Raw genomic sequence first — 16,655 nt, forward strand, 5'->3', positions numbered from 1 at the left:
AAGGCAACACTAGGACCGATGTTGTAGTCAAAGATGTCTTGAGCTTCTGGAAGCTCGCCTCACAATCATCGGACCAACGAAATAGAGCACCCTTCTGGGTCAATCTAGTCAAAGGTGTTGTAATATATGAGAAGCCTATGAGAAGCCCTCCACAAACTGGCGATAATAACATGCTAACCCCAAGAAGCTCCTAATCTCAGTCACCGAAGTGGGACGAGGACAACTCTGAAATGCTTCAATCTTCTTGGGATCTACCTTAATACCCTCGCCTGATATAACATGCCCCAAGAATGCGACAGAATCTAGCCAAAACTCACACTTGGAGAACTTAGCATATAACTTCTGTTCCCGCTAGGCCTGAAGCACCACTCTCAAATGCTGCTTGTGCTCCTCCATGCTACGCGAGTAGATCAAAATGTCATCAATGAAGATAATGACAAACGAATCAATATATGGCCTGAACACCCTGTTTATCAAATCCATAAACGCCGTTTGGGCGTTAATCAAACCGAAGGACATCACTAGAAACTCATAATTTCCATATCTAGTACGGAAAGCAGTCTTCAGAACATCCGAGTCCCGCATCTTCAACTGATAGTACCCTGATCTCAAGTCGATCTTAGAGAACACCCTATCACCCTGCAACTGGTCAAACAAATCATCAATATGCGGCAACGGGTACTTGTTCTTGATGGTGACCTTGTTCAACTGGCGGTAATCAATGCACATCTGTATAGTCCCATCTTTCTTCTTCATAAATAAAACTGGTGCACCCCAAGGAGATATATTTGGTCTGACGAACCCCTTTGCTAGCAACTCCTCAAGTTGTTCCTTCAACTCCTTCAACACTTTCGGAGCCATATGGTATGGTGGGATAGATATAGGCTGGGTACCTGGAGCCAAGTCGATGTAGAAATCGATATCACGATCTGTTGGCATGCCTGGAAGATCAGAAGGAAACACATCGGAGAACTCCCGGACTACTAGCACCGAATCAATCGCTGAAATCTCTGTGTTATTATCCCGAACATAAGCTAGATAAGCCAAACAACCCTTCTCGACCATATGTCGAGCCTTTAGAAAAGAGATAACCCGGCTAGATGCACTGACAGACGAACCCTTCCACTCCAATATAGACAACTCTGGCATCGCCAAGGTAACAGTCTTGGCATGGCAATTAAGGATGGCGTGATATGGGGATAGCCAGTCTATGCCCGGGATGACCTCAAAGTCGGTCATATAAAGTAACAGAAGATCCGCTCTAGTCTCGTATCCACAGTTTGTGACCACACAAGACCGATAGATCCGATCCACAACAATAGAATCGCCCACAGGAGTGGACATATAAATTGGAGTGCCCAAGGACTCATGAGGAATATCCAGGAAATGAGCAAACGGGGATGACACATATGAATAGGTGGACCCTGGATCAAATAATACCGAAGCATCCCTACCGCGGACAGAAATAATACCTGTGATCACGGTATTTGAGGCCATTGCATCTGGTCTGGCCGGGAAAGCATAGAACCTAGATGGAGTGCCACCTGGCTGGCCTCCTCCTGCCTGGCCTCCACCTCTAGAACGGCCCCTACCCACCTGCCCTCCCTGTCTGGGTGGCCGGACGGCTGGTGCGGCTACTGGTGCTAAAATCATGGGTTGCTGACTCTGCTGCACCGCCTTGCCCCGGAGTCTTGGACAAAATCTCTTCATATGACCAGGATCTCCACATTCGTAACAACCCCTCGGAGCGGTGGACTGCTTCTCTAAAGTCTGACCTTGATGGCCTGAATACCCACCGGAAGAACCCTGAATAGCTGGTGGACGGTAAGAACTCTCAAGTATGGCACTGAAATAGGGTCTTACCGGAGCACCCCGAGGAGGTGGTGGTGCTGGATATGTTGGCCTGCTAGGATGACCCCTCCCAAATTGGCCTCGGCCCCCTGCCGGGACACCTCTAAACTCCCCATAATAACGAACCCTCTTGTCCCTATGCATCTGCTCTCTACCTCTCTGACGGTAACCCTCAATCCTCTGAGCTATCTCCATTACTAGCTGATAAGAAGTCCCCATCTCAACCTCCTGGGCCATAGTAGCCTGAATACCTGAGTGAAACCCCGCAACAAACCTCCGCACTCGCTCCACCTAAATAGGAAGTATCATAAGTGCATGGCGAGACAACTCAGAGAATCTCGCCTTATAATCGGTCACTGACATCTGACCCTATTGGGGCTGCTCAAACTGAAACTGCAACTCTTCCCTCACAGAGGGTGGAATATACCTGTCCAAGAATAGGCGTGTAAACTGGTCCCAAGTTAAGGGAGGGGAACCTGCCGGCCTGCCAAGAAAATAAGACTGCCACCACCTACGGGCCCTGCCCTCCAGCTGGAAAGTAGTAAAATCCACCCCATGAGATTCTAATATACTCATGTTGTGCAGTCTGTCCCTGCACCTATCAATGAAGTCCTGGGGATCCTTATGTCGCTCACCCCCGAAGACAGGAGGATGAAGCCTGGTCTATCTATCCAATAGCTTCTGCAGCTCGCCGGTCGCAGCTGGTCTAGGATCAGGTACAGCTGCTGCAACTGACAGGGATCTGCCCACGGGTAGTGTGCTCGGGGTCTGATATAAGGCAGTTGCATGTCCTGGAGCCTGAGCAGTAGGGTCTGTGCTCCCCCTCCCGCCTGAGATGTGGCTGGGTCTGCTGGAAATAAACCAACCGGTACTGACATGAAATCAACCGGGGTTGGCTCTGCTGTGGGCATCTCGCCCTGCTCTTCAATAATGGGTTCCTCCACTGGATCCGTTGGTGGTGCAACTAGGGAAACTCTAGGACGTCCTCGTCCCCTACCTCGGGCAGGTGCCCTCCCCCGACCTCTGCCTCGGCCTCTAGCAATAGGGGGAGTAGCCCCTCCCGGGTTTGGAACCCCCACCATGCGTGTTCTCACCATCTATGAGAGAATAAGAGAAGAAACTTAGTACACCATCAACTGTACAATAGGAGATGAATGAAGAGTAGTTTCCAAACACCCTATAGTCTCTCGAAGATAAGTACGGACGTCTCCGTACCGATCCGCAAGACTCTATTAGGCTTGCCCATAACTTGTGAGACCTACGTGAACCTAGTGCCCTGATACCATGTTGTCATGACCCAATTTCATAGTAGGTCGTGATATCGCCTAACGTCGCTGCTAGGCAAGCCAACTGTGAACTAGTCACATGATTTCCTCCTTTTAGCAAATTCTTTTCCAAGTAATTAAACTTTCCTTAAATTAAACGGATTTGAGAAATAACATATCAAAATAAATAACACGAAAGCAATTGTGTGCAATCATAATCATAGAATAAAACCAAAATCTCAAGTCTACTAGTGTGTGCCAAGACCTAGTGTCACAAGTGTATAAGCATCTAGTAGAATATACAAAAGAATACTAGTCTACTGTCTGAAGTGAAATAGGCAGAAAAATACAATAAAAAAAAGAGACTCTGGCTGCTGCAGAACGGGCTCAGAAGGCAGCTCACCGTGAATCCCCAAGTGGTAATCAAGTGTGCGCACTGGACTGATATCCAGATGCACCTGCCTCAGATCCTGCACATTCAGTGCAAAAATATAGTGTAAGTACATACACAACATATACCCAGTAAGTATCTAGTCTAACCTCGAAGAAGTAGTGACGAGGGTCGACTTCGACACTTACTATGGGCCAACAATATAATATACTCTGAAATTCTAATTAAAGATGATATATATAGATGACAATAGAACTTGGAGCAAGAATAATTAAACAATACTTTGACCATAGTAAAAACCAAATCTTTTCCCTCAATTTAACTATTTAACCTCTCAAGTCAATAAAACGATATCAAATATAAGAGGGCTTCAGTATCATCACGCACGAATTATGCCGAGGACGTACGGCCCGATCCAAATATATATAAATATAAATTGTGTGCACTGCCGAGGGTCGAACGGTACGGACCATAGATGCATCTATTAACCTGCCGAGGCGAATGGCCCACTCCCATGAGAGTAGTGAAAATTTACCCCGCTCGCAGAAAATACTTACGACGCGGTTTAACATAGATTTTTATCAAGTTATCATAATATCCCTCAATTCTTTCCAAACTAAGAAATCCAGCTAGAAACTCTTAAAATCTTGATATCCTCAACCTCAACTCTATTCAACACAATTAATAAGCATAATCAAATAACGGTGTCCATAAAATATGGTGAAACCTAAAACTACCCGGACATAATCATGAGTAGTAGCTACGTATGGACTCTCGTCACCTCGCGCGTACGTAGCCCCCCACAAATAGAATCACATATGAATTAAGTTCACCTATGGAGTTAATTCCCTCTTACAAGGTTAGAAAAGAGACCTACATTGTCTCAAGCCTAATTCTGATCCAAGATTTGTGCTCAAACCCTGTATTTAGTGCCTAAATGACTCGAAACTAGTCAAATGTTATATAAAATAGTCAATATAAGCTCAAAAGTTCATATTCTAACTATTAAAGCAATTACCCAACCCCAATTGAAGAATTTTCAAAATTCACCCAGGGCCCACATGCCCGGAATCCGGAAATTATGAAAATTATTACCCATAACCTCATGAACTCAAATATATGATTTTCATCTAATTCCATAATCAATTTCGTGGTCAAATCCCATTTTTATCCAAAATCTAGGTTTTCATCTAAACCCTTGATTTTACCAAATTTTTACATATTAATCTACCCATAATCTATGTATTTAACTCATGTTGTGTAGAAATTACTTACCTCAAAGTGCTAGGTGAAAACCTCCCTTCCAAGAACTCCAAAATCGCCTAAGAGATGAAAGAAAATGAGCTAAATGGCCTAAGTCCCGCATTTAATAAGTTGTGCACAGGTCTCAGATGTCGCATTTGCGACACCTGGTTCGCAAATGCGAAGGTCGCAAATGCGACAAATCCATCGCAAATGTGAACCTGGGCTTCTACTGCCAAAGTCGCAAATGCGACCAAGGAGTCGCAAATGCGAACACTGTTGAGATCGCAAATGCGACCAAAGTGTCGCAAATGCAAAAACTGCCCAGCCCAAGCTTCTTCGCAATAGCGAAGCCTTCCTCGCAAATGCGAGGTTCACAAATGTGAACAAATTCCCGCATTTGCGAGACCTGCAGCAACTGCCAAGAAACACCAGAAAAACTAAAGTTTTTCTCATCCTCCCGAACGCCCGAAACTCACCCGAGCCCTCGGGGCCCCACACCAAAATCACACAAGTCTAACAACATCATACAAACTCGCTCGAGTGATCGAAACACTGAAATAACATTAAAAAACACGAATCGGACCCTAAATCGCATGGATTAACTTATGAACTCAAATACTTCTAAAAATACCCCCGCGCATCCGATTCCTATCAAATCAACTCGGAATGACGCTAAATTTTGCGTGCAAGTCTAAAATGACATTACGGACCTACTCCAACTTCCAGAACCGGAAGCTGAACCCGATATCAAAAAGTCCACCCTCGGTTAATCTTTCCAAAAACTTCAAATTTTCATTTTTCGCCAAATGACCCCGAAACGACCTACGGACCTCCAAATCCACTTTTGGATGCGCCCCTAAGTCCAGAATCACCATACAAAGCTATTCTCAGGCTCAGAATCCCAAATGGACGTCTATAATTTAAAGATCCACTTCAACCCAAACTTATGAAATTCACCCAAAATGCCAACTTTCATTATTAGGCGCCGAAATACGCCCGGATCATCCAAAACCCGACCCGAGCATACGCCCAAGTCCGAAATCATTATACGAACCTATTGGAACCGTTAAATCCTGATTCCGAGGTCGTTTACTCAAAATGTTGACCGAAGTCAAACTTAGTCTTTTAAGCCAACCTTACAGAACCAAGTGTTCCGATTTCAATCTGAACCCTTCCAAATCCCGAGCTAACCATCCCCCCAAGTCATAAAACAGTAAAAGCACGTATGTGAAATCTTATTTAGGGGAATGGGGTTCTAGAAAGCAAAACGACTGATCGGGTCGTTACGCCTTATTCATTGTTATCTAGGGTTATTTAATCTTCCTAACTCGGTGAATATATGTAATATAATGAAACATCATATTTGGGAGAAATTTTAATATAATAGTCATGACCATAAATGTTTTTATATAAATCTTCATTCTCAAATAAGATCAAAAATAAGAAGGTGAAGTAGTAATGCAGAACTTGACAAACAAAACCAAGTCACAGTTATTATTAGTTTGTAATCCTCGTTATTCCTATCATTTCCTCTTTGTGGTTTCAATTTTTTTCCTTATATAAGAAAATAATTATGTTACATTATTATAAAAGAATTTATATAAGGCGAAATTTTAATTGATTTTAAAGTCCTAAATATTAGGATTTTCTATATAATTCAAATAAAGAAACATTTAATAAGCAAAATTTTAGGTGATTTCAAAGTCCTAAATATTAGGAAAATAATTTAAATGACTATTTTGTCCAATGTGAAATCTAATTTTAAAGGGTAAAAAAGGCGAACGACATTTCGCTAAGGGCCTTCGTGCTTTTAATATAGTATAGATTGATGTTAGATTGCTAAAGGCATTAGCATGTAAAGGGTTGTTTATTTAATTTTTGTTCAAATGATTTAGATTTTTTATAAATGATATGAATTGATAAAAATAGATCCTGAAACTTTCAAGCTACTATGCTATGAATCTATTTTTGAAGTATCAAATATTTTGGGAGTTACTTATGTTCACCGAGATTGACTTCGGATATATTGTGTTCGTTGTCATAAAACTACACGTGTCTGTGTAGGCGTAGATGGCCACTTTGTGGTATAGACTACGGCAGAGTGCTCTCTCTCTCGAGAGTACTATTTTTGTGCTATTATTAGCATGGCTGAGTCGATTCGTACGGCACTATGATGAGACGACTTGAGCAAGTAGGGTATATGATACTTGCCGCTAGGTACATAACCTAGTTGACCTTCTTATGTCGGTGATGGTATAGTTCTCCCGGTGAAAGGTAAGGATGATTTCCTTATGTTTAGGCCTAAGGAGCCAAAAGTGATTTTGATGACTTAAAGCAAATGGAATGATTTTGCATGATTTTATCCAAAATCTTGGATTGATGTAAATGTTTTAAAAGTTTATATTATGGGTTATATTTCACTTGGTTGTTATTTAAAATAACAAGGGTCATGAATTGATAAAATTTCTTATCGTCTTATATCAAATATTGGTGCATTATTTTTAAAAAAGTTTGACCCAAGAACTTAAGTTAGAAAGAGTCTATGACACTTATTGAGTACCGTTATGGTGTACTCAGCCCTTAGGGGGCCCCCTCCAGGGCCCTGCTTACTTTTTATGTTTCAGGATGATGTATTGTCACGACCCAAAATTCCCACCATCGGGACCGTGATGGCGCCTAATATTTCACTTGCTAGGCAAGCCAACGTTAGATAATTCATCAAGCCAATTATTATACATTTCAGTAAATAACAGCAACTAAGCTATAACGAGTTAAAATAAGTGCGAAAATTTATAACGGCCTCAATATATATACACTACTACCCGGATCTGGACTCACAATTCACGAACTTCTAGGATTTTACTACAAGTAAAAGTCTGAAAGAAATACAACTGTTTGAACGAAAGAAACAGTAAAAAAAAAACTGAAATGATAGACGGGTACTTCAAGGTCTGCGAATGCCAACAGATCTACCTTGAGTCTTCGATGAACAGCTATGAGCTGCTACGCCTCTCGATCAGCTAGGACCAATACCAAAATCTACACAGAAAGTATAAAGTGCAGTATCAGTACAACCGGCCCCATGTACTGGTAAGTATCGAGCCTAACCTCGACGAAGTAGTGACGAGGCTATGACAAGACACCCACATGATGAACATGTGCAGATAAAAGTATATGTACAAGAAAACAACAATAACAGCTAAACATGTACTATTGGGAGGGGGACATGCTAACGGGGCACAGGATATAGGAGATACATCGAAAATGATAACCAGAACAGTCGACATGCTTTTAACCAGTGAAAAACAACTAAACACAATGAAGAAAATTGCACGGCATCACCTTTTGTGCTTTTACTCTCAGCCTCACAAAATAAATCAATAGATACGGCACGACATCACCCTTCGTGTATTAACTCTCATAACATGTCACGACATCACCCTTCGTTCATTAACACTCACAATATGGCACGGCATCACCCTTCATGCATTAACACTCACAATATGGCACGGCATCACCCTTCGTGTATTAACACTCTCCCTTACCATAATGCAATAAACAAATAACAACAGGGAGATAGAAAAATAAGTAAAAGCCTTACTTCAATATTTGGTTCCACAATATCAACCTCACTTCGGAATCAATACTTAATTATCACCAAAAGATCCGTAAACATGATAAGAACGATCAATTTAACAATACTAGTCTAAGCATGGATAACATGAACAAAGGAAGGTATAATTGCAAGAAACTAAGCCCCGCCCGCGTACTTTAACCCGACTACAACGCATAAGTACTCGTCACCTCACATATACGTTGTTTCCCAATATTTAAACATGTAGCAAATAGACAAACAAGTCATATTCCCTCAAGTCAAGGTTAGAGACACAACACTTACCTCGCTCCAAAGGCCACTCAATGCTCAATTACCGCTTTTTCTCTAGAATCCACCTCCAAACCACTCGTATCTATCCACAAACGACTCAATAATATCAAATATTGCTAAAGAGATCAATTACATTGCATAAATTTAGATGTCCCAAACTTTCCCCCAAAAAGTCAAAAATCGACCCCGGGCCCGCTTGGTCAAAACTCGAGGTTGAGACCAAAATCCATTCACCTATTCAGCCCCGAGTCCGATTATATAATTTATTTCAAAATCTGACCTCAATTCAAGGTCTAAATTCCAATTATGCAAAAATCCCTAATTCTACCCAAACCCCCAATTTTCACCATGAAAATCCTAGATTTTAGGTTGAAAACTCATGAAATGTAAAGGGTAATTGAAAGAAAGTAGATTAGAATTACTCACCAACAAATTGGGGAAAAATATCTTTTAGGAAAATCTCCTCTAGGTCTTCTAGTTTTGAAATTTTTGAAAGAATGGCGAAATCCCTTAATTGGGACTGTTTTAAGTCACTGGCGTCAGGTGTTCATCGCGTTCACGTGAAACATGACGCGTTCGCGAAGAGCTGAGCCTTAATGGCTTTTACAATCGCGGGAGACTCAACGCGTTCGCGAAGTATAGCCCGCCTTACCTTCGCGTTCGCGAGACAGGGCTCACATTCGCATAGAGTCACCCCTTATTCCCTTCCCAGCGTGCCTATTGCTACGCGTTCCCGCGTGACTATTCGCGTTCTCGTAGAGCAATCCCCCCCAATGCTCCACGTTCATGATAGTAGTCTCGCGTTCGCGTAGGAGAAAAACCCACCCAGCCCAGTTCACACATCGCGTTCGCGAGAGTGCCTTCGTGAATGCGAAGAATGAAACCAGAAGGCACCTCAAACTCCAGAAAATCAGAATTTCTAAGTTCAAATCATCCCGTAGCCTATCCGAAACTCACCCGAGCCTCGAGGCTCCAAACCAAACAGGCACACAAGTCCCAAAACATCATACGAACTCGCACGCGCGACCAAAACACCAAAATAATGCCTAGAACTACGAATCGGATACCAAATCAAATGGAAATTTTCAAGGAACTTTAAAACTTCTATTTTCACAACCGAACGTCTGAATCATGTCAAATCAACTCTGTTTCTCACCAAATTCGACAGACAAGTCATAAATATTATAGTGGACCAGTACTGGGCTCCGGAACCAAAACATGGACTCGGTATCAACAAGACCAAACATCACTCAATTCTTAAAACCATCAAACTTTCAAACTTTTAATTTTTCATCAAAATTCCATATCTCGAGCTAGGAACCTCGGAATTCGATTTCGGGCATATGCCCAGGTCTTAAATTACGATACGGACCTACCGGGATCGTCAAAATATGGATACAGGTCCGTTTATCAAACTATTGACCAAAATCAACTCAAATACTTTTCAAAGCAAAATTTTATATTTTTCACAGTTTTTAACATAAAAGCTTTCTAGAAACACGCTCGGACTGCGCACGCAACTCAAGAAGGGTAAAAAATGAGATTTTTAAGGCTTCGAATCACAGAATTAGGTTTTAAAATATAAGATGACCTATCGGGTCATCACATTCTCCACCTCTAAAATAACCGTTCGTACTCGAACGGACATAGAAAAGTACCCGGGCTGGTGAAAAGATGTGGATATCTACTCCGCATATCTGACTCGGACTCCCAAGTAGCTGCCTCAACGAGCTGACCTCTCCACTGTACTCGAACTGAAGGATAACTCTTAGACCTCAACTGTCGAACCTGCCGAGCTAGAATAGCCACCGGCTCCGCCTCGTAAGTTAAATCCTTGTCCAACTGGACAGAGCTGAAATCTAACATATAGGATGGATCGCCGTGATACTTCCAGAGCATGGACACATGGAATACCGGATGAACAACTACTAAACTAGGTGGCAATGTGAGTTTGTAAGCCAACTCGCCTACTCTCTCCAGAATCTCAACTGGCCCGATATACCTAGGGCTCAATTTGCCCTTCTTTCCGAATCTCATTACACCCTTCATGGGTGATACTCGAAGCAACACTCTCTCTCCGACCATGAATACAACATCATGAACTCTACGGTCGGCATAAGTCTTCTGCCTGGACTGAGCTATGCGAAGTCGATCCTGAATAAACTTGACCTTATCTAAGGCATCCTGTACTAGATCTGTACCCAATAACCGAGCCTCCCCCGACTCGAATCACCCAACTGGCGACCGGACCTGCCTACCGTATAATGCCTCATAGGGAGCTATCTGAATGCTCGACTGGTAGCTGTTGTTGTAGGCGAACTTTGCAAGGGGTAAGAACTGATCCCACGATCCTCCGAAGTCTATAACACATGCGCGTAACATATCCTCCAAGATCTAAATAGTGCGCTCGGACTGCCCGTCCGTCTGAGGATGAAACGTTGTGCTCAACTCAACTCGTGTGCCCAACTCAATCTGTACTGCTCTCCAAAAGTGCGAGGTGAACTACGTACCTCGATCAGAAATGATGGACACAGGCACACTGTGGAGACGGATGATCTCGCGGATGTAAATCTCTACCAACCGCTCCGAAGAATAGGTAACTACCACAGGGATAAAATGCCCTGACTTAGTCAGCATGTACACAATGACCCAAACGGCATCGAACTTCCTCTGAGTCCGTGAGAGTTCAAGAACGAAATCCATAGCGATATGCTCCCACTTCCACTCAGGAATCCCTATTTTCTAAAGCAAACCACCAGGTCTCTGATGCTCGCACTTTACTTGCTGACAATTTAAAAACCGAGCTACATATGCAACTATATCCTTCTTCATCCTCATACACCAATAATGTTGCCGTAAATCCTGATACATCTTGGCGGCGCCCGGATGAATAGAATACCGGGAATTGTGGGCCTTCTCTAAAATCAGCACACGAAGTCCATCCATATTAGGTACACAAACGCGACCATGCACCCTCAAAACTCCATCATCTCGAACCGTAACTTGCTTGGCATCACCGTGCCGCACCATGTCCCTAAGGACAAGCAAATAAGGGTCATCATACTGCCGCTCCCTGATGCGCTCAAACAACAAAGACCAAGCGACTGTACAAGCTAGAACACGGTTGGGCCCAGAAACATCCAACCTCACGAACTGATTGGCCAAAGCTTGAACATCTAATGCAAGCGGCCTCTCACCGACTGGAATGAATGCAAGGCTGCCCATACTCGCTGTCTTCCTACTCAATGTGTTGGCCACCACATTGGCCCTCCCGGGATGATACAAGATGGTGACATCGTGGTCTTTCAATAGCTCCAACCACCTCCTCTTCCTCAAATTGAGATCCTTTTTCTTGAACAAATACTGGAGGCTCTGATGATCTGTGAAGACCTCACATGACAAGCCGTAAAGATTGTGCCTCCAAATCTACAGCGCGTGAACAATGGCTGCCAACTCTAAGTCATGGACATGGTAATTCTTCTCGTGAATCTTCAACTACCGCGACGCATATGCAATAACCCTTCCCTCCTGCATCAATATTGCACCGAGCCGAACACGAGATGCATCACAATATACCGTATAAGATCCTGAACCTGTGGGCAACAGCAACAATGACGTAGCAGTTTTGAGCTTCTAAAAGCTCGCCTCACACTCGTCTGACAATCTGAACGGGGCACCCTTCTGGATCAACCTGGTCAACAGGGCTGCAATAGATGAAAACCCCTCCATAAATCAACGGTAATAGCCCGCCAAACCCAAGAAACTCCTGATCTCCATAGCTAAAGTGGGTCTAGGCCAGTTCTGAACTGCCTCAATCTTCTTAGGATCTACCTGAATGCCCTCTGCTGATACAACGTGCCCCAAGAAAGAGACTGAATCCAACCAAAACTCGCACTTTGAAAATTTAGCATATAACTGGCTAGCTCTCAGAGTCTGAAGTACAATCCTGAGATGCTGCTCATGCTCCTCTCGACTGTGGGAGTAGATCAAGATATTATCAATAAACATGATCACAAAGGAGTCTAAATAAGGCTTGAACACTCAGTTCATCAAATCCATGAATGTTGCTGGAGCATTAGTCAACCCAAAGGACATCACCAGAAACTCATAATGCTCGTAACGAGTCCGAAAAGTTGTCTTAGGGATATCGGATGCCCTAATCCTCAACTGATGGTGGCCAAATCTCAAATCAATCTTCGAAAACACCTTGGCACCCTAAAGCTGATCAAATAAATCGTCAATCATCGGCAATGGATACTTGTTCTTGATGGTGACTTTGTTCAACTTCCTCATCGATCCATCCTTCTTCTGCACAAACAACACAGGTGCACCCTAGGGTGAGATACTAGATCTAATGAAACCCTTATCAAGCAAATCTTGCAACTGTTCCTTCAATTCTTTCGACTCTGGCGGGGCCATACGGTATGGTGAAATAGAGATTGGCTGAGTGCCCGGAGCCAAATCAATACAGAAATCAATATCCTTGTCGGGTGGCATCCCCGGCAGGTCTGCAGGAAACACCTCTGGAAACTCACGGACAACGGGTACTGAATCCATGGAAGTAACCTCCGCACTAGAATCGCGGACATAAGCCAAATAAGTTAGACACCCCTTCTCGAACACACGTTGAGCCTTCATATAAGAGATAACCCTGCTGGTAGAATGGCCAGGAGTCCCTCTCCACTCTAATCAAGGAAACCCCGGCAAGGCTAAGGTCACCGTCTTGTCATGACAATCCAATATAGTGTGATAAGGTGATAGCCAATCCATCCCAAAATGACATCGAAATCAACCATATCGAGAAGTAGAAGGTCTACACTAGTCTCAAGACACCCAATGGTGACTACGCATGAACGATAAACGTGGTCTACAACAATAGCATCCCCCACAGGTGTTGACACTTACACATGAGCACTCAAAAAATCACGAGGCATAACCAAATATGAAGCAAAATAGGACGACATGTAGGAATAAGTAGAACTCGGATCAAATAGAACTGAAGCATCTCTATTGCAAACTGAAATAGTACTTGTGATAACAGCGTCAGATGACTCAGCCTTAGGCCTGACTGGAAAAGTATAACACCGGGGCTGGGGCCCATCACCCTGAACTACGTCCCTGGGACGGCCTCTAGCTGGCTGGCCTCCACCTCTAACGGCCTGACCTCCATCTCTAACAGTCTGGCCTCTACCTCTGGCTGCCTGACCCCTGCCTCTGGCTGGCTGAGCAGGTGGTGCAGCAACTATTGCTGGAACCATGGCACGAGCACCCTGATGCTGTGAGATGCTCGATGCCCGATGGAAAAATCTAGAAATGTGCCTCGGATCACCACAAGTATAACAGGACCTCGGCTGCTATGACTGCAGACCCTAAAACTGACCCTGACGACACGAGTAACCACCCTGAAAACTCTGGAGCGGAGGTGCACTAATATGAGCTGGTGGTGCACTGTAGGCTAGCTGGTCGGAATAAGGCATATGAGGGCCACGACTACCTGAGGCACCTTAGGATGCCTGTAGTGCCGAATGAAATGGCCTGGGAGGATGGCCTCTACCAAAAGTACACCTGCCTCCAAATGAGGCACCGCTGAACCCACTGGAATGACGTGGTCTCTTGTCAGACCCCTGACCTCCTTGAGCAAGAACTATCTCAACTCGCTTGGCGATATTGGCAGCCGCCTGAAAAGAAATCTCACTCCCGGTCTCCTTAGCCATTCGCACTCTGATAGGCTGAGCAAGTCCGTCAATAAACCTCCTCACCCTCTCTCTCTCTCGGTAGGAAGCAGAAAAAGAGCATAACGGGCCAAATCTACAAAACGGGTCTCATACTGAGTAACAATCATACTACCCTGGTGGAGACGCTCGAACTGATGACAGTGCTCCTCTCTCAGTGTGATAGAGAGAAACTTCTCTAGAAAGAGCTGAAAGAACTGGTCCCAAGTAAGAGCAGGCGACCCAGCTGGTCTGGTCAACAAATAATCTCTCCACCATTTCTTGGCGGAACCAGTCATCTGAAATGCAGCAAAGTCGACCCCATTGGTCTCCACTATACCCATGTTCCGTAGCACCTCATGACAGCTGTCAAGATACTCCTGGGGATCCTCTAAAGGTGCACCACTGAAGTGAACTGGAAAGAGCTTGGTAAACCTTTCCAATCTCCACAAAGCCTCAGAAGACATAGCTGACCCATCACCGGTCTATGCCGCAATAACCGGCTGAACTACTCTGACTGGATGAGCTGCTGAAGTCTGATACTGGGGAGCCATCTGCTCCGGAGTGTGAGTAGTAGGAGTCTGGGCTGCTGCTCAGCTGAAGAAGAGGTGCGTGTTCTCTCCATCTATGAGAGAATAAGAGTAGAAGCGTTCAATCAGTATTGAGAAAATAAAAATAGCATGACAGAGAAGAATAGAAGTGAAATTTGTTCCTAAACTTCATAGCCTCTGGAAGATAAGTACAGACGTCTCCGTACCGATCCTCCAGACTCTATTAAGCATGCTCGTGAATTGTGAGACCTAGGCAACCTAGTGCTCTGATGCCAACATGTCACGACCCGGAATTTCCACCGTCTGGACCGTGATGGCGCCTAACATTTCACTTGCTAGACAAGCCAACGTTAGAGAATTCATCAAGCCAATTATTATACATTTTAGTAAATAACAACAACTAAGCTATAACTAGTTAAAATAAGTGCGGAAATTTAAAGCAGCCTCAATATATATACTATGATCATCCAAAATATTATTTTTAAATTTAATAATTAATTATGTATTCTAAGACCTCAAAAAGCACTAATTATTATTTCTCGACTTGCGTGCGCATTCCGTAAAAAATTTCTGAAAAGTTTTTATGTGAAAAATGGATTAAAATGTGAATTAGAGCTTTAAACCTCAACGGAGTTGACTTTGGTCAACATTTTGAGCAAACAAACTTGGATCAGTATTTCGATAGTTTCGGTAGGTCCGTATTGTAATTTGGGACTTGGGCATATGCCCGAAATCAAATTCCGAGGTCCCTAGCCCAAGATATAAAATTTTAATAGAAAATTAAAAGTTTAAGTTTAAATAGTGACCGGATATCGAATTATGTGCAAACGACCCTGGAATAAAATTTTGATGATTCCAACAGCTTCGTATGTTGATTTTGGATTTAGGAACATGATCGGAATTTTATTTGGAAGTCCGTAATAAAATTAGGCTTGAAATGGCTAAAATAGGAATTTAAAGTTTGGAAGTTTGACTGGGGAGTTGACTTTTTGATATCGGGGTCGGAATCCAGTTCTGAAAATTTTTACAGCTCCGTTATATCATTTATGACTTGTGTGCAAAATTTGAGGTCAATCGGACTTGATTTGATAGGTTCCGGCATCGAATGTAGAAGTTAAAAATTCTTAGTTTCATTAAACTTGAATTGGGGTAAGGTTCGTGGTTTTAGCGTTGTTTGATATGATTTAGAGGTTTGACTAAGTTCGTATGATGTTTTAGGACTTCTTGGTATATTTGGTTGAGGTCCTGAGGGCCTCGGGTGAGTTTCGGATGGTTAACGGATCAAAAATTGGACTTAAAAAGCTGCTGCAATTTTTCTTTTCTGCTGGAAATTCTGGGATGTGATCGAGCTCCCATGATCGAGCTCCCAAGATCGAGCTTCCAAGATCGAGCTTCCGAGATCGAGCTCCCCTGATCGAGCTCCCCTGATCGAGCTCCCTGATCGGACTGGACAGATCTGTAAGTTATAAAAACAGAGGCATTCGACCCATTTGCCATTTTTGACAAACTTGAGCTTGAGGAGAGGCAAATTTTCACAGATTTTCAAGGAAAGACATTTGGGGTAAGTGATTCAAACTCGGATTTGGTCTATATACACAAATATATCATTGTTTTCACCATTTAATTAGTGTTTTGAGATTGAAATTTAGAAAATTTTAGAAATCTCATAGAAACGAATTTTTGAGATTTCGGTATCGATTCGGAGTCGGATTTAAGTGAAACTAGTATAGTTGGAATCGTAATTGAATGGGTTGT

The 16,655-nt window shown here is 43.3% G+C and overlaps 1 protein-coding gene across 1 annotated transcript; it reads right to left on the minus strand.

Annotated features, from left to right (window-relative positions):
- Positions 1–351: 351 nt before the first annotated feature.
- On the minus strand, positions 352–2,088 carry LOC138905291 (uncharacterized). The gene is made up of 3 exons (XM_070193800.1): positions 1,225–2,088; positions 799–1,074; positions 352–639 (listed from the first exon to the last, which is right to left on the minus strand). Exons 1-3 carry the CDS (start codon positions 2,086–2,088, stop codon positions 352–354), a joined length of 1,428 nt encoding a protein of 475 aa, XP_070049901.1.
- Positions 2,089–16,655: the final 14,567 nt, after the last annotated feature.

Source organism: Nicotiana tomentosiformis, chromosome 2, assembly GCF_000390325.3.
Source record: "Nicotiana tomentosiformis chromosome 2, ASM39032v3, whole genome shotgun sequence".
Lineage (NCBI taxonomy): Eukaryota > Viridiplantae > Streptophyta > Magnoliopsida > Solanales > Solanaceae > Nicotiana > Nicotiana tomentosiformis.